The following is a 19,108-nucleotide window of genomic DNA, read 5'->3' as shown; positions in this document are numbered from 1 at the left end:
AGCGCGACGCGGACCTCCGCATGAGCTATGTCGAGCTCAACAAGTACGTCGACGAGCTCGCGAGCGGCTTCATCGACCTGCAGCTCAAGCACGGCGACACGATCGCGCTCTGGCTGCCCAACAACCTCGAGCACGTGCTCGCGCAGTTTGCGGCGGCCAAGGTCGGCTTGACGGTCGCGTCGATCGACCGCTCGATTGCGACCGCCGACGAGCTCGCGTATGTGCTCAAGGACTCGAAGGCGACCGCGCTCATGTACGAGAACAAGATTGAGCGCCGCGACCACGCGTCGGTCGCGCTTAAGGTCTACGAGCAGCAGGACCGCAAGAGCCCCCTGCACACGCTCATCACGACCTCGATCGACCCGACGGACGGCGTCTTGCAGTTCCAGCACATCCTTGTCAACGCGCTCGAGCGCCACGTCGTTGCGGGCCGCCGCAGCCAGGTCGACGCATCGACCGCCGCCGTCATCCCGTACTCGAGTACGCGTTCATGGCGACGCTTCCAGCGGCTCACAACACCTCTCTTGCGTAGGCAACAACGGCCAGCAGCCGACGCGTGGCACGCTCCTCACGCACGGCGATATCCTCAAGAAGGCCCAAGAGTTGGCGTCTTCGTACGTGCCTCCTTGAACGAATGCATTTGCGTTGACACCGTCGATCCCATGTAGGCTCAAGTTGACGTCGAACGACAAGGTCGCCATGTCCGAGGTTCCGGCCGGCTTCCTCGTTGCGTCGGTCGCGGCCGCCATGAAGAACGCGCAGGTCATTGTCGCGTCGGTCGACCGCATGGAGCATGCGCTCAAGGTCGAGAAGGCCAACGTCATTGGCAACACGGACGGCCACTTTACCCGTGCGTAAGCTGCATGTAGATACTATGATTGCGATCAATGAAAGCCGTCGTCGCATCATCGCGTGCGTCGACCTCGTGCAGACGACGCCCCGAGGCACGAAGGCAGAGACCGACCTACATCCCACTGCGAGGCGTCGTCGTGGCGACGGGCTGCCACGTGCTTGCTTGGCTCCAGCCACCTGGCGCATCGAGGCAGGGCTGCAGTGCTGCCTCGTCATGCGCACCTTCGCCTGTTCCTTTTGGAGGATGGCGCGTCAATCATGCGAGCTACTGATGAGGGTAATACCGGTAGCTGTGGATAATACGACGAGCATCTTCAGGAGGTTCAACGCACCTGTCCGGTGCTGTCGAAGCGCAGGAAAGACCGGCGTGGACGCCAGGCCATGGCGACGCCAACGATTTTGGCACCAGCAATGCGATAGTATCCAGTCCATGCTTGGCAAGACCGACTCGTCGACTGACTAGGCAGCCGACTTTGCACTTGGTCCCGAGCGACCAAAGCGGCGGGACGTAACGAGCCGACGGCCAGTTGGACGGCCGACTGGCGGCGTCGATGCAATCTATATACATGTCGTCGGTGCGAACTGAACGCAGCCTCATCACTCTTCCTCCGACGCACCAACCTTAACACCGTCGACACCAAAAAAGACATTCTTGTATCCAGGATTGCCAGATTGCTGCCTCATGCCAAGAGAAGGCCCGTGATCTGGGTCGTCGGGTCGCGGCAGAGGGGGCAGGTTCGCTTCGTGCGCAGCCACTGGCCGACGCAGCGCTGGTGGTAGACGTGGCGGCACGGGAGCTGGACCACGTGGCGGCCGTCGACGAGGTCGGTCGCGTGCATGGAGTCGAGGCAGATGGCACATGCCTCGTCGAGGATGGCGCGTGTCGTCGGCCGGATCTCGAGCATCGGGACGTCGTAGATGCCCAAAAAGTCGGCGATCAAGGCCACGTAGCGTGCGGCGGGCAGCGCCAGCGACGGCGACGCCGCGAGGTTGACCCAGCATGCGTTGCGCAGGTGGAGCAGCTGCAGGAGAAAGTTCTGAAACAACATGGCGCGCTCGCCCATGACGCGGGCGCGCGTCGGCGTGAGGTGCTTGGACGGAAATGGTGTCGCGAGGAGCGCGTGGAGCAGCGGTGCAAGCGGCGACGCCGGCGCGTGGGCGTGGATGACGCGGAAGGTCTCGCGCAGCTGCCAAAAGGCCGAGTAGCGCTTGCGGCACGACCAGCGCGCCTGCGTGAACGGGCACGTGATGACGACCGTGTACTGGGCGTAGACGTTGCCAGCCTTGGCGGCGACGTTGGCTCGCACGTCGATGGCTTCGAGCGTCGAAGGCAGGCCGTCCGTCATCGTGCTCGTGTGCTGTTGCGTGAAGTGGCCAGGTACGGTCGGTCCGATCGAAGGTGGGATGATGGGTGCGGCAAAGATACTGGGCCGAGCGTCAAGAGTTGCTGCTACTGCGGAGTCGAAGCGGCGGTTGGCCGGGCCGTTGAAGCGACGCAGAAGGGACAGAGCGTTTCGCGATCGGCTTTTTTTTCAATATAGAAGATGGCCGAAGCCGCGAATGATCTTGTTGGAGTCTGCGCCAGGGCTGCTTGCGAAAACATGATGATGGGCTCGTCAGCAGTACCGGCAAATGGGCCGTCGTGATTGGCAGAGGCGCCGACGCTGGATGTGGATTTGGCTCTTGGTCCGAGGCCCGAATCATGTTGCTGCCTTGGGATGATGGCCTGGCACAAATCTACTGCACCATGAAAATCAGATGCATCGGAAGGCTTACTTTCAAATGTGGCGAGGATCGGATTCGAACTGGCAACAATCGTGGCGAAGGTTGGGTGAGGTGTTTTTTTTCCATTTTTCAGCGGGACTGTTAACCCCAGGAGGACCGTGCTTGGAACGGAAGATATCTCTGTTTGGCTGCCCGAGGGCCAAGTGCTATGGAGGCGTCGTGTCGTACATACAGGCGGTCTACACACATGGAAAAGCGTCATGGTCGTAGGCGTGCACGCGTGAGCAATGCCCGGAATGCATCCCACGCCCACCGCGTGCAGCTTTTATGAGGACCTTGGCGACGACCACTCGTACTTTGAGGCTCGTCCACACATCCTGTCACGTATTGGTTGCACCCGCGCAGGATTGCGAGGACGCTATGGACGCGGTCCATCGCCCAAACATTATGTGGTCAAGGTCCCGAATAACTCGAAGCCGTTCGATGGGCTTGAAGAATGCGGCAGAGGGTTTCATAGAATGCACGTATATCTCTCTTCTTTTGAGCGGCGGTGATTTCCTCCTCGACCATTTTGTGTCTCTTCCGCGACCAGCTCGAAGGTATCGAGTTGAAGTTGGGAGCGTTTCAATAAACGCTTCAGAGCGTGCCACGTCATTCATACGGTTCACGCGGAAATTGTCACAAAGATTTATTGTCGAGAAGAACGTTTTGCATTGTTTTGGCGTTCGTCGAAGGTAGCACTTGCCTGTGTCTGGTGCGCAAGCAGCCGAGACGCTCTCTCAGGGCTCCCGCTGCCGCCCTCATGACGCCGACGTTTTTGGATGTAGCGCGCGTTATTCATCACCAGACGTTTCCATGGAGCATGGTGCTTGCATTCTTTCCATCGTTGTGTGCATCAGAAAAATCTAATCATCGAATCTACATGGTAGTACCTCCTACGTACAATCCGCTCAACAAACGATCGCAACTCCAACGCGAACAGAACTCGTCTTGGATGTGGAGACGTCAAACTAAATAGTATGAGGGTGCCAATGATCCCGCAGCGTACAGTGCCCTACTCTAGTACTCTAGTCTCGAACGCTAGCACTTAACAACGAATTGCAAAAGGGCACCTGACTCCAAGGTGCGTGGCAGCGCGCCAGCGTGCTGCACACTCGCATCCGGATTTCCGGATGCCATGATTTCCCACCTGTGCGCATTCCAGTGGCCAATTACCAGTACGTCGCGACAAACCTTTTAAAAGCTGCTCTTGACTCACAGCTGCTTGGGTTTGCGAGTCTAGTGACGACCGATTCAGAGCGTACGAAGGAGGACGATCAAGCCGATCCCGCCCCGTAGTCGTTCCAAACAGCACTTTACGCGTCCGAGTACGTGGCCAAACTGTCCACAAGGATGCTATTATACCTGCCTTGTATTAGTACCGATGGGAAGACGTGATTCCGATTGCTTTTCTCGCCGTTCTAAACATCTACTACCTCGTATACGCGTATAATCGCATCGTGGAAGAGTTCTTCACGTAGCCAGTTTGTTTTGACACGAATGTAGTATGTGCTATTTCGTGTTTCAATGTCTTATTAGATACAAAATAGTCTTCTTTTACTTCACTCGCTCGCGCACCGGGCCACGCCTGTACGCAGCGGTGCGGGGATCATCGAGGCGTCTTTTTGTCGGCGCCAAGCTAGAACGCAGAGTATAGAAGACGAGAAATGTCGGTCTTAAACGATCGTCATCTTCTTGTCCAATACGCCATACGAATAGTGTACGATCTCTTCAGCGAGGCTGCAGGTCCTCACCGTTCGACCGATTTGTGCGTGTTTCCCCCGGCCTCGGGCTAGACGCGCTTGCATCAAGTCGTGAAGGAATTCTTTATATCCGGATATCCGGATAATCATTGTCGAGTGCGATCGTCATTTTCAAATTGATCATGATCCGCGCATCGTGCTTGACGCGTGTGCGCGACCAGCGTTTGCTGGTATGACGACAACGCGCACACTTTACAAGGATTTCATATCGCAACCTAGGCCCGTGCGGTCGTAGGCCACGGCAAGGCTGTCCAACGGCTGCTGAAGAAGGTTTGGATCCGCTTCGCCTCAACCTTATGCAGATACTACTATTGTAGGCCCATGACATCCTCGCCCACACCAAGCCCACTGCATCGGGCGCCGTGCTCGATACACCGTTTGGCTTGCAGTACGACGAGTTCGTGGCGGCGTCTCCAAGCTCATCCGCTCTTGTTAGGTACCAGGTCGACGGTGCGGTGATTGTTGCCGTCGTGGTCCATCGCATGGACGCAGCATCGATCGCGCACAAGTACTTGTACGAGCTCCGAGACGCTTTTCATGCCTATCGAAAGACGCCGCACGGACACATGTATCTCTCTTCCTACGCAAGGTTCATCGTGTTGATGCAGAGGGTTGTAGGACTGCGACGACGTTGACACCTATCGCGTGCGCTGCTTTTGGTGAAGAGATAGCATCGACACACTGTTGTTTTTTGATTATTACTTGGTGTACTGTTGCTAGAGCCCGAGATGCATCGACTCCACGAAAAATACGAAGCGAACCTGGCGTTGGACTCGAGTATGCTCTTGGAGCTGCACCTGACGCTGCATTTACCGACGATCCGTGACGCTGCATTTACCGGCGATCCGTGACGCTGTTCGGGCCATCAACGGTACAAGTCGTTTGCGACGAGAAGAGGTGACCCGATGAGAGATTTAAGTAGATGAACTTGTGATCCAGCCACTGCTCGTACCAGACTACGATTGGGACGAGCCATCGCACGTCGCCTGGAAGCGCTGGGTATGACTGTAGCTATGGAATGCCCGAGACCATCGCGTATGGTGTAGTTGCGCAAGTATCGCCGCCTCATCGCACTTGTCGTCGTTCTACTTGTGATGGGATTACTGTGGACACTATTGCCGTGATCCGCACAGCGAAATTTGCATCCCGCGTTCCATAACGAGAAAAATGATTTTACTTTGTGGATGTAGCGTCTGGCGAGTCCGGAACGATTGCGTCTTTCGCGCCGACCTACCGCTGCCAAGTCCATGGACGATCGCCGTCAAGGTGGCGCGTGTCGCTCAACTGCAAGTGCACCACAGCCTCGTACGAGAGCCTGAGCAGCCTGCTCTTCGTCGGCTTCTCCGACTCCTCGCCCAACACGAGTGGCCGCGCCAGCACCTTGTCCCGCGGATCGCGCTCCTGCCTCCGCCTGCCTAGATCAAGTTTCTCAACCGAGTACACACAACAAAGAAAGTCCGACAATTTTTTTAGCATAGTTTGATCTCATGTAGCAGACGACCCACTTCAACAACAACAACGAGCCTGGATGTTGTGTCTATGTCTACGACCCGCTTGTCGTCGGTTTGTAACAAGTAGTCGACCAAAGCGACTCACGACCGACATCAACAACATTTCTCAACCTCAACGGCCGCTTATGACATTTCCAGACCATAGCACCCTCCACTCTCACACTGCCACGTCATTCGCCGTCCACGCCTTCGCTCCAATGGCGAGCAGTCCAACAATACGCCCTCGTCTTTACACCAAGACAATCATTCGAGACGGAGGGAACGTTGTCGCCAGTATCGATAGCACTCTTAAACTGACATGGCCCTGTGCGACGGTCCCGTGCTGGTGCGTCCATGCTGCAATAATCTCGTGAACGACAGCTTAGTTGCCTCATTCGATGGCGGCAGGCGACCGCACCAAGCAACAACAGCACAGCGCGTGTCAAGTCGCTGGTACGTCGACCCTTTTTGCTGTCACGGCATATCTCCAACGACCCATTTTGTAGACCCTGCGCCGCTGCGCGTCATCGGCCCATGACGATTCCGTAGGCTGCAAATGTGTCGACGACACCCAGTATTACTGTCGGACTATCGCCTCACAACTGAGCGGTGAACATGCGAGCCACGTGGTCAAGAACGGAGTGCGCTTTGTCGCGGTGGCGACGCCAGCCCCGATCGCGCACACGTGTTTGCTGGAGCTTGTCGACGCCTTTGATGCGTACGTGGCCTCGGCTCGTGGGCGCATGTACGGCCACAATGCGCTTTCTATATCGTTTCCACCGACGACGTAGGGCGGGCGTGGCGCCAACGTCCCATGCATGTGCCCTATTTGGAAGTACTACACTCTGCAGAAATGGGTCGGCGTAAAGGGCATTGTCTTGGAGAGCGAGATGCGCCGACTGCTCGCAAAGTACACGTTTACCATGGACAACTACGACGCGGTGCTCCATGAGATGCGGGGACATCGTGCCTTTCATCACAACAACTTCGTACTGTTTGAAGTAAGACCTCTGCTGCTGCGTACGCCCTACTCCCTTGCTGCATACAGCGACGCTGGCTCATATTCTTGCGCAGGATTAGATGCCACAGGATTGCTTCGAGTCCAGCAACTCCATTTCGAGTTGCTGGACGAGGATCTCACAGGACATGATGGGCCGTGGTATGTGCTGCTAGTAGGTCCCTGCACTCGGGCTTGTACAGTTAAGTTTTTCGTAGTGCGTTCGCGAACACCAGCGTCGCAACATTGCTCTTTGTCTGCCCGTCTTGTGCGTCAGCGGGTTCTGGATGTCCGTCTGGTAACTCAAAAGTTCGTACACAGAAAGCTGTTTATCAACATTTTTGAGAGCTTGTGTGAGGCTGTACCTTTCTATCCCATCCGGCAACACAAAGTCGTACGAGTAAATTGTACATGAGCTGCATCCATACGATAGCAACTCTGTGTCCACGTCTGGTCGAGAATACTGCAACTGCTCCCGCTTTCTCGTCGGCGATCTCCCGTTGAAACATATGGGACGACGATGCTCAATCGGAGCCGAGACCACTTGCTCCAGCTTGCGCAGGAGACCACCGACTCGATGCAACCAATCCAACAAATTATGACAATCGAGTCGTTCGTCATCGTCGCGGTTCTTTCTCTTAGTGTTCTCGAGTACTAGGTTCTTGTAAAAAGACGGGTTGCAGTTTATTCACGTAGCTACGCTTGCCGTGTGGAGCTCGGAGCCTCCGCAACCAATATGTTCCTACTGAGTATGACATGGCTCGTATACATGCGCATAAAAAACACTCGTGCGTTCTCGTTTAAAAAAGCCAAAGCGTTTCAGCTACAAACGCCGCGCCGCGTTGGTGGCACCGATACATGGACATTGCCGACATCCTCTCCAAGTACAAACGGTCGACGCCAGCTTTCAACGAAGCGCCAAGCTCGTCGCTGCCGCCGATCGAAAGTGGTGTTCTGCACCCGGTCATGCCGACGCCGCCCAAAAGCCACAAGCCCCGCACACCGTCCAAGCGCGCGAGTTTCATCCAGCAGCCCCTGTACTTTCTAAAGCCTCACGAGAAGGCGCGGCCCGACCACCGCAAGTACAACCCTTCGAGTACGACAACATCAAGTCTCACAAACGAGTAGTAGCTACCGGGACATGGGTCTTTTGACGGCCGCCGACTTTGCTCGGGGCGACTGCGCAGCGCCGAACATCGAGTGCTGGCCCCTCGGCGCGCGCGTTCGCAAGGAAGAGGTACGTTGACTCACTTTCTTATTTCTCAGATGGGACCATGTTTCTAGGACGTGCTTGGCAGCAACAATCGCAAGGGCATGCGACCCGAGAGAACTCCGGCGAAACCTCTGCTTCTACAACAACTCGAAGCCTTCTTGGCTGCCGAACTGAGTATTGTGGGCGCCACCGAGCACGGCGACCGCGAGGTTGACGACGAAGGCCGCGCACAGATGCACTTGGCGCGCTTGCAAGTGTTTCGAGAGTGCTTTCTCCTCTTGATCGAAGACTTTAAGACATACCAGCCGCTTTTGCTACGCATCAAGGCCGAGTACGAAGCTCTTTTGGACATTTACACGCTCAAGGTAGACCGACGAAGGTTGGTGTGTTTCCATTGGATAAAGAGTAGGTGAGCAAAATTCCGCAGTACGAAGCCACGATCCGCACGATGGAGCAAGAAGCCCAGCATGTGATTAGCGAGCGCAACCTCATCAACAAGATGAAAGGTAGACACTTTTGTGCAAACAAGAAGATGGAAACTACAGGGTATCGATCTATTAGTCAAGGCCCTCAAGAAGCAACTCAAGTCGACCCAAGCCATGCTGACCGTACACACTCGCGTCCATATGTTGCGCGTTTGTAACCGCATGCTAGTCGTATGCGGCCGCCAATGCGAGCCTTGAAGATGGCCGCACCAAGCTTCTAAGCGATCTGCAAGAGCAGTTCAAGCGTGTCGCTGACGTCATGGCCACCAACCAGATGCTCTTGCACTCAATGAAGCGTCAGGACGAGCGCCAAAAACAGCACGACTCGCAGGTAGTCAACCTCGTGAACATGACAATATCGTCCACATTTCTCCAGTTGAGCGAACTCCACGGCGTGCTCCAAGGGGTGACGACCAAGTACACGCGCGCGCAAGAAGAAATCAACGAGCTCCGGAGCTCGATCTTGACGCTGGAAGAGCGTGCCGGTGGCATTGACGCCAATGCCGACAAGGCGACAATCAACCACTTGACGCGCGAGCTCCAAGAGCTCCTCCACGCCAAAATGACGTTGGAAAAACAGGTTTTCGACTGCAAAATTGAGTAAAACGATAGCGGTTTGTAGGTGGCGCACCCTGTACCACCCGCCGAATCGGACGTTCTGCACCGAATTCTCGCCGGCATGTCCGCGCAGGGGCTTTCCACCACAGATATCTTCGCCTCGGGTGTCCCCACGACCGTCGATGGCTTCGTCGCCGGTACAGGACCGATGTGGGGCTAGGGTTGACACGAGGGGTAGGGTTGTCCACGCACCTCTTGCGCACGCCATCGGCGCCGCCAGCAGCAACAACCATCCCATCGTCCGTGTTTGTGACGCAAGCGCACAGTGACGAGCCCGACGAGCAATCACCGACCGTGACAGACAGCGGCGAGTTCTTCATCGGGCATGGCTTTGATGCGTCCGTGCCCGAGTACCTGCAATTCGACGGTCGCGTCCGCAACCTCTTTTACTCGCGCCGGGACGTCGAGCGCTGGATTACGTACGTGATTCGAGTGTGTGTGGGATATTTTACAATGTGACATCTATTAGAGATATTTGGCAACAAAAGGACATTTCCGAAAAGCTCAACTTGCACAGTAGTATGCTCGGGCCTGGCCGCAAGCGTGGGGCCCCGACGCCGGGAGGCGCCACGCCAGCTTTCTCATGACGCAGGGGCCAGCGACGTTGGTGCCGCTGCGGCAGTTTTTCGCCGCATATTTGGCCAAGAAATTCCGCACCGCGCCGACGCGGTCGAAAGTACAGTGCTCCATACGTTGTGTCGACACATTGATACATTGATACATTCCATAATAGGCGCATACAACATTTGTGAAGCACTCAAGCAGTACAACTATGGTTGCGAGTGCCGTGTGTTTGAAATGACGCTGCACGGCGACGTGCCCGAGGCCACGCGCTTGGACCAGCTTCAAGGTATCATTTTTCTTCATTTTTTTCAAATACTCGAAGGACATGTTGTCCATCCTAGTTGTCTACATCGTGCACGAAGCGTACACGACGCTCGAAAAGAACGAATCCGAAAGCGTCGTCGCCAACAAACGCAAGGGGTAGGCGTCGTGATGTCACGACACAACATTGTGGTAAAGGGCTTGATTACGAGCGTGTCATGACTAGTCTCGTCTCGGTGGGCGGCGCGATGCGAGAACTGCGCATCCTTTTCCCGTGGAAAACGGAAGCAGCGATTGCAGCGCTTTGCAAAGCGCTGCTTTTCGAAGCCAAGGTCCCCTCGAGGTGGTGGCGACTTGCATTGTGATGGTTTCTGCGTAGGGCGTCCTCTACATCCCGTACGCAGCGCTACTCGAGCCCGACCGCCATGGCAACCTCTCGTCGTTTTGCGAGTGCCTTCGACACCAACATCTGGACGAAATTGTACACATGAAAAAAATGCTACTGGTACGGCCTTCGATCCTCTCTCATGTTGGACTTTAAAGTTGTAAATGTTCGTGTAGACGGCGGTGCACGTGGCTGAGAAGCAAGCCGGAGCCGACAGCAAGGGCATGCTGAGCTTGGACACGCTGCGACACGTCATCAAATCGTGCGACCCGGAGAGAACGATGGCGTCGACCAATGCGATATTGGCCGAGTGCACCAGCATCCCGCTGGAGCGGCTCGAGAACGAAGGCGCGACGCTCGTCAGTGGCGCCAGCGTCCGAGCCAAGCTCGCAGGTATCCTCGTCAAGCCGTCGGGGCGGCTGCCAGCCTCGGACCTGTGATTCGAATCGCCCACGGACGCGAGCAGAGACGAGTTTGCGTGATCGTTGGCGCGGTCGTGGTATCGCTGATTGGATAAACGTGAGTCTTCAAGTTGAGTGCTACTAAACGTTGTGATAATAATGGCGATGATATCCCAGCATCCTCCATGTACCGTTGTTGTGGACGACATGGGATCTCTTGGACGGCGCGACGCAAGGATACTCTTCAGGATTGAATTTGCAGGAAAGATAGTTTGAGTTTGGATTCTTTCAAACACGTCAGCATTGCATTCGTGGGTGGTATCAAGGGAGTAATCATCCTTGGTGGTCTCGTCGACTGTTTCGAGGTTGCCATGGCACTGGATTCTTAGCAGAAGCCCCCCACCAATGATTTTATGCCTAGCTACTGTATGCTCCGGTCGCCACTGTGATTTGTGTTGCGGCACAAAACTATGCTTTATGGTCGTGAACTCGTCGGCACTTCACCAAGAACTGGCGAATGATGCTACTTTCTCGTCTTTTTATATAGTATTAGTACTCATAAGTACTCTATCAGCGAAGAAACGCGTTGCACTGCAGCCCATCCCCACCTTTTGCTTTATACCATCCACAGAAAAGCAACGATGCCCACGCAAGCGATCAACGCGCTGGGAACGGCTGGTGCGTTAGGTGCCGAAAGGACGGCGTCGACAGTGGGACGGCCCCCTGGATTCATAGACTCGTAGTACATGTATCGATCCCGGCCACCCGCAGTGTTGTATTTGCCAAGCGATGACAAGCTTCGTGCTCGTACCCACGTCCTCGACGGCAGCGTCAACCGTGACGTACTGTGTCCGTGGCCACACCTTTCGCACCGTCTACGCTGTCGAGCTGCACGCCACCAAGCGTGTCTGGACGCTCACGACCCGGTACCGCGACTGTGTGGCTTTTCAGACGGCGCTGGACGCGTGGTTGCCGTCGCTGCTCGGATCCAAGAGCGCGGTCGAGTACTACCTCCTGTTGCTCGTCCAGTTTCAGTTTCCAGTCGAGCCACTGCCGTGTCTGGCGTTGCGCTTGGCGACGCGCGCCGAGCTCGTGTCTGCATTTGTGCACCTTGCCCATGCGGTCCTCAGCGCGCTGACGATGCTGGGACCGCAAGCCAACGAGGACACTAATGCGCTGATGCACGACCTATCGAGCTTTCTGCAGGTGCCCACAGAGCTGATCGGCGTCAACCACCGACCGTCGATGGCGTGTAGTAGCGAAACAACATCGTGCTAGTCGATTAGCGCTCGATTGGCCGCCCCTATGCTTGTTAAGGAGTTCCGAGAACGCGGTAGTGTCATCAATATATATCGAATCCAGTGTATTAATAAACAACTTGGAATCGTCGTTGGTTGAAAGCTCGCGTAGATGTCCGACCCATGGATAACATAATCCATGCCTGTAGTCGCTTCCATCGTCCGTGTCGTTCGACAACGTGGCACAATGCGGGGGGCTCAGGCGCAACGTCCCAATGTCTCGATGTCTGAATGCAAGTAATTATCTATCGTCGTCGTCCAGCGCTATCACATCGCTTGACACTGCAGCGAGGGACTACGCGAACATTCGTGCCAGCGGTTGAAGCTGCGGTTGGCCGGGCGATCCGGATAGGCATGACCGGGATTGGTGCGTTTTGTACGGGACGTTTCTATCCGGATGTCTTTTAATCGAGCAAGGGTTTTGAAGATATATCTTTGCAATATATATGGCATCGTTTCGTGTACTACCTCAGGTCGCCCTCCTGTGCAGAAGCAATTACGGCTTGACGATTCCTTGTAGGCGCTCTAGTGTTCTAGTGTAGTACAGTAAATTTGTGTGCAGATATCGCTGGATGCACCCGTCGGCCAAAGGGTCCATGCGAAGATTGGCTTGCAAAGGCTGTTTCGATATAGGCCTTCAAGTCGTTGCGAGCGAGTGGCCACCAAAGCAGTTGAGGGCCAACGACCATTCGAAATAGCCCTCCAGGAGTTACGCCGTCGAAATCTTTATTTTTTGATTTGCATCATGATCCGGACGACGACGATTGGGCTCCTCCTCATGGCCGTGACTGCGCTGCGCCCGACCGCGATCGATGGCTCGCTCGGGCTACCGTGCATTGATGGCAAGTGCAATGACGGCAGTCTATGCTACCACGAGAGCGCACCGTCGCGCGGCCTCTGCTCGACGTACGTCGAGCGCGGGTCGGCCTGCGACGCACCCGGCATCCTCTGTGCGTGGCCGGCGATATGCACCGAGAAGATCTGCGCCGTGCCCAGCGATCTCTCGGGCTTTGAAGGGTCGAGGTGCCACCGCGGCGCGTGCTACGACGGCTCGATGTGCGTCCCTTTAAGCGCCGACAACGACAGCGTCGCGACGCGCTGCCGGCGTCTTTAGCGAGGGCATGCGAGCGACATATAGAATTGATGTGTGTACACTATTCTACATACAAATGAAAACAACAACAACAGCAAGTAGTACTCGCCAACGTGTTGGAGGAATGCGCGACTGATTGCCATGGATGCATGGGCGCTCAAGTTTGAGAGGTGCAATATAAAGGGCAATATCAAATGCAATATCCAGGTGCAGGGACCAGTGTACTAGTCGAGATCCTCGTTGATTAGTGCGTCTCAATGTCTGAATAGTGTAGTATTGCATGAGACACACGGCGTTCAACCGTGCTCAGGATGAACTAGCAGACAAGTCTGGATAGACCAGATAAGATCGGATCGTCTTATTTGGACCAAGAGGGCGCTGGCCTTGTTTCTGTAGCCATCGCACGGGCTCGTCCGCAGACCTCAACTCGTACGAGCTTGGAAAAAAGGTTGTGTTCCAGTGTAGGTACTATTGTAGCAGTGTACGTAGAATGTACATTTATTGATGGACAATACTGTAGATGCGTTGGCGCAAGCATACGCTGGGAGCGTCGCCACGAAAAGACCTGCTCTTGCCGCACCACCCCTGCGACGACAACAGCACACGCAGGAATCCAACGCGTGCTTTGGGTTCGGACCCTTTGCGCTCGACGACGGACAAGCAAAATATATTATAAATAGAGGCCTGAGACGCGCTCGGTCGCGGCTCGACAGAGCGGGCAGCAATGCATGTCCGAGAGCCAATCGAGGACGCACTCGCGGTGAAAGCAGTGCGTGCATGGGAGCTTGACGACGCAGCAAATCTCCTTGAGATCGCCGGGTTGGAACTCGTCGAGGCAGATCGAGCACGGGTCGTGCGACAGCATGGGCCACTCGGCGCGCTGGAATTGCATCTCGCGCAGACTCTCGGGCATGTCCAGAAAGCCTTCGAGGCGGCCGTACGTACGCAGAAAGCGCTCGGACGGCGCAGTGCGTGTTTGGTCGCACTCGAGCACGTACATGCAGCACTCGGCGCGGAAGACCATGAGCGCCCACGCAAATTGCTTGAGGAGGCGCGCGCGCTTGGCGACGACCGATGGCTGCGTGCAGTGCAACTCGCGCTTTGGAAACGGAACGTCGAGGAGCCGTCGCAGCGGCCGTGCCATGGCCGAGGTCGGCGTCGCGCTGTTGGCCCACTGCTCGAGCATGTGCCGCAAGCGGTGAAAGTCCGAGAAGCGCTTCTCGAGTGTCCACCAGCGCTGCGTGATGGGGCAAGCCACCTCGATGCGGTAGATGGCATAGGACCGCCACGTCTGGAGCACGAGCTCGGTCTCCACCTCGGCCTCGGCGAACGCGTCGGTCGGGACTTGAAGGCGGCCAGAGGTTGCCATGCTCGCTCGTCCAAGGTGTTCCGGTGATGCGAGGCTGGATCAGTCGAAACATTTTCGCCGCTTTTGATTGGCCGGCGACATTTTTATTGCACGTGCACTGGCTGGCTGTATCTCGCAATAAACCATTCAATTAAATTACGCGGTATCCTGAAAAGCAGGCGGATCTCGAGTGGTATCGATACTAGTACCTAGTACTAGTAGGTAGGTAGAGAGACAACTAAGCTTGGTATTGCTTGAACGAATTCGGGCGAGCCGACGATTTCGTCAAGATGTTGCTTACATAGCCAAGAGGTTGCCACCGTTGGCCCTTGTAATGTCCATGGAAGCAAATTTCTGAACAAGATCAAAGATGTTGGTGTATCGAGAGTGGCGGGGTATCCAGCGTGCAAGGACGCCCGCTTTTTTGCTGTTTTTTTGCTGTTTTTGCTGTTTTTTTCTGTTTTTTTTTGCATTTTTCGACCAAGGTCGCTCGCTGCCCCACGCCACGTGGGAAGGCGACGACAGACACGATGGCGGTTCGATAAAAGAGGCAACCAGAACACCAGTGGTGGGCATTGAGATCGAGTGGCGAGCGGACTCCGGTGGTGCCCAGGTGGCTCGCACCACCTACCAACGCGTTGAAAAAGAACGGTACGATCTGAACTTGATGGTGGACCAACAATGCTTTGGAAAACGTGCTTTCTGCCAGAATTCGTAGAGAAGCCTTGTACGCGCGCGCGTCTGGTTCCTTGCATGGATTATACACGCTGTAGTACGCTTGCCGTACACTGTAGTCGATTGCGCCAGCCGTGTCGCGGGCATCTCTCGAATGGATTTTGCTCGCAGCGATTTGCACACGAGAAACCTCTGCACGATGCGAGCTGTTGCGAGCTTGTAGCACTGAAAACTCGGACATTGAAGTCTGCGGTCTAGCCGCTAGACCGCAGACAGTGCACCAACGGACGTGTAGCACGCTAGACTCTAGCGTGCTAGACGTCTGTTGGTGCACTCACTCGTGGTGGGCCGGCGAGAGCAGGACGTGTCCTTTCACAGCGACGTCGTCAAGCACTCCTGGCCAGCACGCACTGCCTCCTCTCCACACCGCACACACGAGTGCGCTTCCAGCTTAATCGGAACAACAGCCTCGTCGGCGATGGTCGGCCGGCGAGAACAACGGCAGGAGGCGGCAAACACGTTGGGAGCGTCCGACGATGATCTGTGCGGGTGGTTTCTGCTGCAGCCGCGCTGCCTGTCTACGCCCTGCATGCGAAATCACGGCCGTCGCGCCACGTCCATCGCGCGCGACGGCCATCCGCGTGGCCAATCGGCAACGCCGAGCACGAGTGGGATTGTCAGTGGACCTGGGTCCGGAATTGGAGCGGACCGTTCTGCATCGTGAGTCACGCCGTCTTTGCTACGTAAACCCGGGTGATCGCCCCGTCGCAGCTTCAAAGCGCACCAAAGATCGGTGCGCTTTCTGCGTGTCAATCAAAAAGTAGGTGCGCTTTCGTGCATCCGCGGACGTTTTTGAAAAGAACCCGCGGTCACTTTGCAGTTGGCGGTCACTTTGCAGTTTGCCGCCATGTCCATTGCCACCGCCATCTCGGTGCTCATCGCAGCCTTCGTCATCGCCGGTGCCCTCCTCGATGTCGAGTTCAACCAGACGAGCAAGCGCCTCTTCCCGCGCCGCTTTCGGTATGGCGTCGTGACGTGCACGTGGCTGATTGCTTTATAGGTGGCGCCGCCTCGCCAATTGGTTCCCGCTCGGTATCGCCTATGCTGCCTTTTACATGGCGCGCTACAACGTACACTTGCTCCTCCTTGCTGGAGTTTGAGGTTGACGACACGAATATAGATTGCGGCTGGCAACATCGAGTCAATCCGTTCGCAGCTGCACATGACTGCGACCGACATGGGCTGGTAGCTCTCTCTCAAAATTGGCTGTGCTCATGCGCTATCGACTCTATAGGATCATTTCGTCCGGGTCGTGGGCATACGCCATCAGCGCGCCGCTGACCGGTGCGATCACCGACCGCCTCGGCGGCCAGCAAGGGATGCTCATTGCGTGCGTCGGGGCGGGCCTCTGCAACTTGGTGCTTGCGGTGCTTTTTCACGCAACACGTTTACGCAGTTTGAGTTTATGTTCTTTTACGCGGCCAACGTGCTCTTCCAAGGCTTTGGCACGAGCGCGGTCGTCAAGATCAACGCCATGTGGTATGCGCCGAGCGAACGCGGCCTCTTCTCGGGTGCGGGACCATTTTGAACGGATTTTAGACGGATGTTGACACATTTTTGTAGGCATTTTCAACATTTTGATTGTGAGCGGGTACTACCTCGCGCTCGGGTCGGGCGACTATATCGTCTCGAACCTCGGCTGGCCGTACCTCTTTTACATTCCGAGCAGCATCATGCTTGCGATGAGCGTCTTTATCCTCTTCTTCATCCGCAACACACCGCCGACCGATGCGACCGTGGTTCACGTCCCCGCGCCGCCCATGTGCCAGAAGAACCAGTCGGGCTTTGCGCGGCTTCTTCAAAACAAGACCGTGTGGGGCTACCTCGGCGCGGTCTTTTGTCTCTCGTGGGCCCGCGACGGTCTCCTCAACTGGATGTACTCGTACTTTGATGCGGTGCGCGCGTCGCCGTTATCACCGAGTGACCATGCGCTCCTTGGTGGTGCGTGGACGCTCGGCGGCTTTGTCGGCGGTGTCCTCTGCGGCTGGATCTCGGACCACATCTTCCGCGGCCAGCGCATGCCGCCGATCGTGCTCTTCTCGGCCATGCAAGGCATTCTCTTTGTCGCGTTGTACGTCTCTGGCCCGACCGTCTCGATCGAAGCGCTTGCGACGATCCTCTTTTGCGTCAGCGTCTTCCTCCTCGGCAACTACACGCTGCTCAGTTATACGGTGCCGACGGACCTTCCCGTGGACATTGCGGCGAGTGCCGCGGGCCTCTTTACGGCGGTGGGTTACTTTGCTACCGGCCTCTCGGGCGTCGTCATGGGCTCGTTTATCACCAAGTACGGCTACACGTTCTGGATCGTCTCGCTCACGCTCACGTCATGCGCGACCGCGCTCTGCACGATCCTCGGGTCGCGCTGGGCCCACTCGGAAGAGCTCCAGGAGGCTGCGATCCACGAAGCCACGCCGCTCTCGGTCAAGCAAGGCCGGACGCGCTCGTACCGCGCGTCGCTTGTCCGCATCGAAGCCGAGTTCTTTGCTGTGCCCGCCGAAGACGTCGAGGATGAGAAGCACGAGAGTGACGACGATGTGCACGAAGGCACGGTCTAAAACAGCTAGTACTCGACTCGCTTGGTTTCTTTTTTTTAATGGATGATGATGGTGCAAGAGACTGCCACGTCATGGCTGGATGGACGTTACCGAAGGCACAACGGTGATTGGCTACACGTGGCAAGATACAAGAGCGGTATCGACCGACGTCAACGATATCGAATGCGGCGCTTTACCAGAAGCGGTTGCTATTGCAGCGAATACGACACGTAATGTAGCTCTGCAAGAAAGAAATCCCACGAATTCAGTTGTCACAAAAAGGCCATTCAATTACTACATCGAAACAAATACGAAAATTTCCGTCCATCGCGTGTCCTCTTCAAACGACAAGGCTAAAGTCGAGTGGCGCGAGCGTCGACAGCCACGTCATGTCGCTGTCGCTGCCGTCCAGCAGGTCTGCGCATACCGCCCAGTCGGCCGCGTCCACGCTCATGTCCTCGTCCTCGAGCTTGGTCGCATCCGACCCAAAGAGGTCCTCGAGGAGGTCGAGCGACGGCAGCTCCATCACCGAGAGACTCTCGACTATCATCAGTGGCGACATGGACGGCGACGATGACCGCGACGACGCCGGCGAGCCCTCGCGCTTGCGGGCAATCGGCGTCGTCTCGAGCGTCGAGCTGCGGTTGAACTCGGGGTGGCTGAACGTGCACACGTGCCACTTGCGGAAACCAAAGTAGTTGAGCTGGCGCTGGAAGCTCGCGAGTTTGTTGTGTTTAAAGTACTTGGGGAGGACCTCGTTCTCGAGGCGCGTGACGCTGTAGAGCTGGATGGCGGCGCCGTCGGCCGACCACGAGATGATGCTGGGGTCTTCGGTGGTGAGAATGGAGTAGAGGTGGCGGAGGAACTTGGGCACGCCGGTGGTGCGGGTCTTCTTGGAGGTCGTCATGGTTGTTGTTGTTGTTGTTGTAGTGGTTGGTGTTACTGCTGAGAGGTAATTGTAAGAATGAAGAGAGGGGTGCAAGGTGATGGTCGTATGGTAGGAAGGTTCGAGCGTGGTTCGCTCAAGACACCAAGTGGTGGCAACCAAATGGCGATCTCTCGAGAAAGCTTTTTCTGAAGCCACATGCATGATACAGAGCGATCGTGTGATGTTTATGGTACGCAGCAGGGTACGCCGGCCTCTCCGTCGTATGCGTCTCAGTCCCTGGTGTCGTCTCAGTGTCCCTCGGCAGTTTCGGGATGGGCCTGTTGTAGCTTGCCTGTCACCACTTGGTGTCTTGAGCGAACCACGCTCGAACCTTCCTACCATACGACCATCACCTTGCACCCCTCTCTTCATTCTTACA

General features: G+C 56.2%; 9 protein-coding genes across 9 annotated transcripts; 6 read left to right on the top strand and 3 right to left on the bottom strand.

Moving 5' to 3' along the window:
- SPRG_13637 (hypothetical protein) lies at positions 1–858 on the top strand (the record flags this gene model as incomplete). Its single annotated transcript, XM_012353090.1, has 3 exons — positions 1–480; positions 533–614; positions 669–858. Exons 1-3 carry the CDS (start codon positions 21–23, stop codon positions 856–858), a joined length of 732 nt encoding a protein of 243 aa, XP_012208480.1. The 5' UTR covers positions 1–20.
- A 632-nt stretch (positions 859–1,490) lies between these two features.
- On the bottom strand, positions 1,491–2,440 carry SPRG_13636 (hypothetical protein). Its single transcript, XM_012353089.1, has one exon. The coding sequence runs from the start codon at positions 2,196–2,198 to the stop codon at positions 1,533–1,535; it is 666 nt and encodes a 221-aa protein (XP_012208479.1). The 5' UTR covers positions 2,199–2,440; the 3' UTR covers positions 1,491–1,532.
- Positions 2,441–4,501: 2,061 nt separating this feature from the next.
- On the top strand, positions 4,502–5,230 carry SPRG_13635 (hypothetical protein; the record flags this gene model as incomplete). Its single annotated transcript, XM_012353088.1, has 6 exons — positions 4,502–4,549; positions 4,599–4,649; positions 4,697–4,767; positions 4,816–4,947; positions 4,998–5,038; positions 5,100–5,230. 6 exons carry the CDS (start codon positions 4,502–4,504, stop codon positions 5,228–5,230), a joined length of 474 nt encoding a protein of 157 aa, XP_012208478.1.
- A 2,494-nt stretch (positions 5,231–7,724) lies between these two features.
- SPRG_13634 (hypothetical protein) lies at positions 7,725–10,846 on the top strand (the record flags this gene model as incomplete). Its single annotated transcript, XM_012353087.1, has 16 exons — positions 7,725–7,948; positions 7,995–8,103; positions 8,151–8,444; positions 8,489–8,585; positions 8,641–8,687; positions 8,734–8,895; positions 8,941–9,144; positions 9,187–9,319; positions 9,361–9,601; positions 9,652–9,725; positions 9,775–9,858; positions 9,916–10,032; positions 10,088–10,166; positions 10,234–10,339; positions 10,387–10,512; positions 10,569–10,846. 16 exons carry the CDS (start codon positions 7,725–7,727, stop codon positions 10,830–10,832), a joined length of 2,361 nt encoding a protein of 786 aa, XP_012208477.1. The 3' UTR covers positions 10,833–10,846.
- Positions 10,847–11,416: 570 nt separating this feature from the next.
- On the top strand, positions 11,417–12,136 carry SPRG_13633 (hypothetical protein). The gene has a single exon (XM_012353086.1). It carries the CDS (start codon positions 11,583–11,585, stop codon positions 12,069–12,071), a length of 489 nt encoding a protein of 162 aa, XP_012208476.1. The 5' UTR covers positions 11,417–11,582; the 3' UTR covers positions 12,072–12,136.
- A 683-nt stretch (positions 12,137–12,819) lies between these two features.
- On the top strand, positions 12,820–13,205 carry SPRG_13632 (hypothetical protein; the record flags this gene model as incomplete). Its single annotated transcript, XM_012353085.1, has 1 exon — positions 12,820–13,205. Exon 1 carries the CDS (start codon positions 12,837–12,839, stop codon positions 13,203–13,205), a length of 369 nt encoding a protein of 122 aa, XP_012208475.1. The 5' UTR covers positions 12,820–12,836.
- Positions 13,206–13,837: 632 nt separating this feature from the next.
- On the bottom strand, positions 13,838–14,553 carry SPRG_13631 (hypothetical protein; the record flags this gene model as incomplete). The annotated part of the gene is made up of 1 exon (XM_012353084.1): positions 13,838–14,553. The coding sequence occupies one exon, from the start codon at positions 14,551–14,553 to the stop codon at positions 13,855–13,857; it is 699 nt and encodes a 232-aa protein (XP_012208474.1). The 3' UTR covers positions 13,838–13,854.
- A 1,561-nt stretch (positions 14,554–16,114) lies between these two features.
- SPRG_13630 (hypothetical protein) lies at positions 16,115–17,822 on the top strand (the record flags this gene model as incomplete). Its single annotated transcript, XM_012353083.1, has 6 exons — positions 16,115–16,227; positions 16,268–16,337; positions 16,388–16,452; positions 16,502–16,634; positions 16,664–16,778; positions 16,831–17,822. The coding sequence occupies 6 exons, from the start codon at positions 16,115–16,117 to the stop codon at positions 17,820–17,822; spliced, it is 1,488 nt and encodes a 495-aa protein (XP_012208473.1).
- A 319-nt stretch (positions 17,823–18,141) lies between these two features.
- SPRG_21322 (hypothetical protein) lies at positions 18,142–18,708 on the bottom strand (the record flags this gene model as incomplete). The annotated part of the gene is made up of 1 exon (XM_012353105.1): positions 18,142–18,708. One exon carries the CDS (start codon positions 18,706–18,708, stop codon positions 18,142–18,144), a length of 567 nt encoding a protein of 188 aa, XP_012208495.1.
- Between the last annotated feature and the right edge of the window lie 400 nt (positions 18,709–19,108).

The sequence above is a fragment of the Saprolegnia parasitica genome, assembly GCF_000151545.1.
Source record: "Saprolegnia parasitica CBS 223.65 unplaced genomic scaffold supercont2.114, whole genome shotgun sequence".
Taxonomy (NCBI): Eukaryota; Oomycota; class Saprolegniomycetes; order Saprolegniales; family Saprolegniaceae; genus Saprolegnia; species Saprolegnia parasitica.
This window is presented reverse-complemented; position numbering and strand designations above follow the sequence as displayed.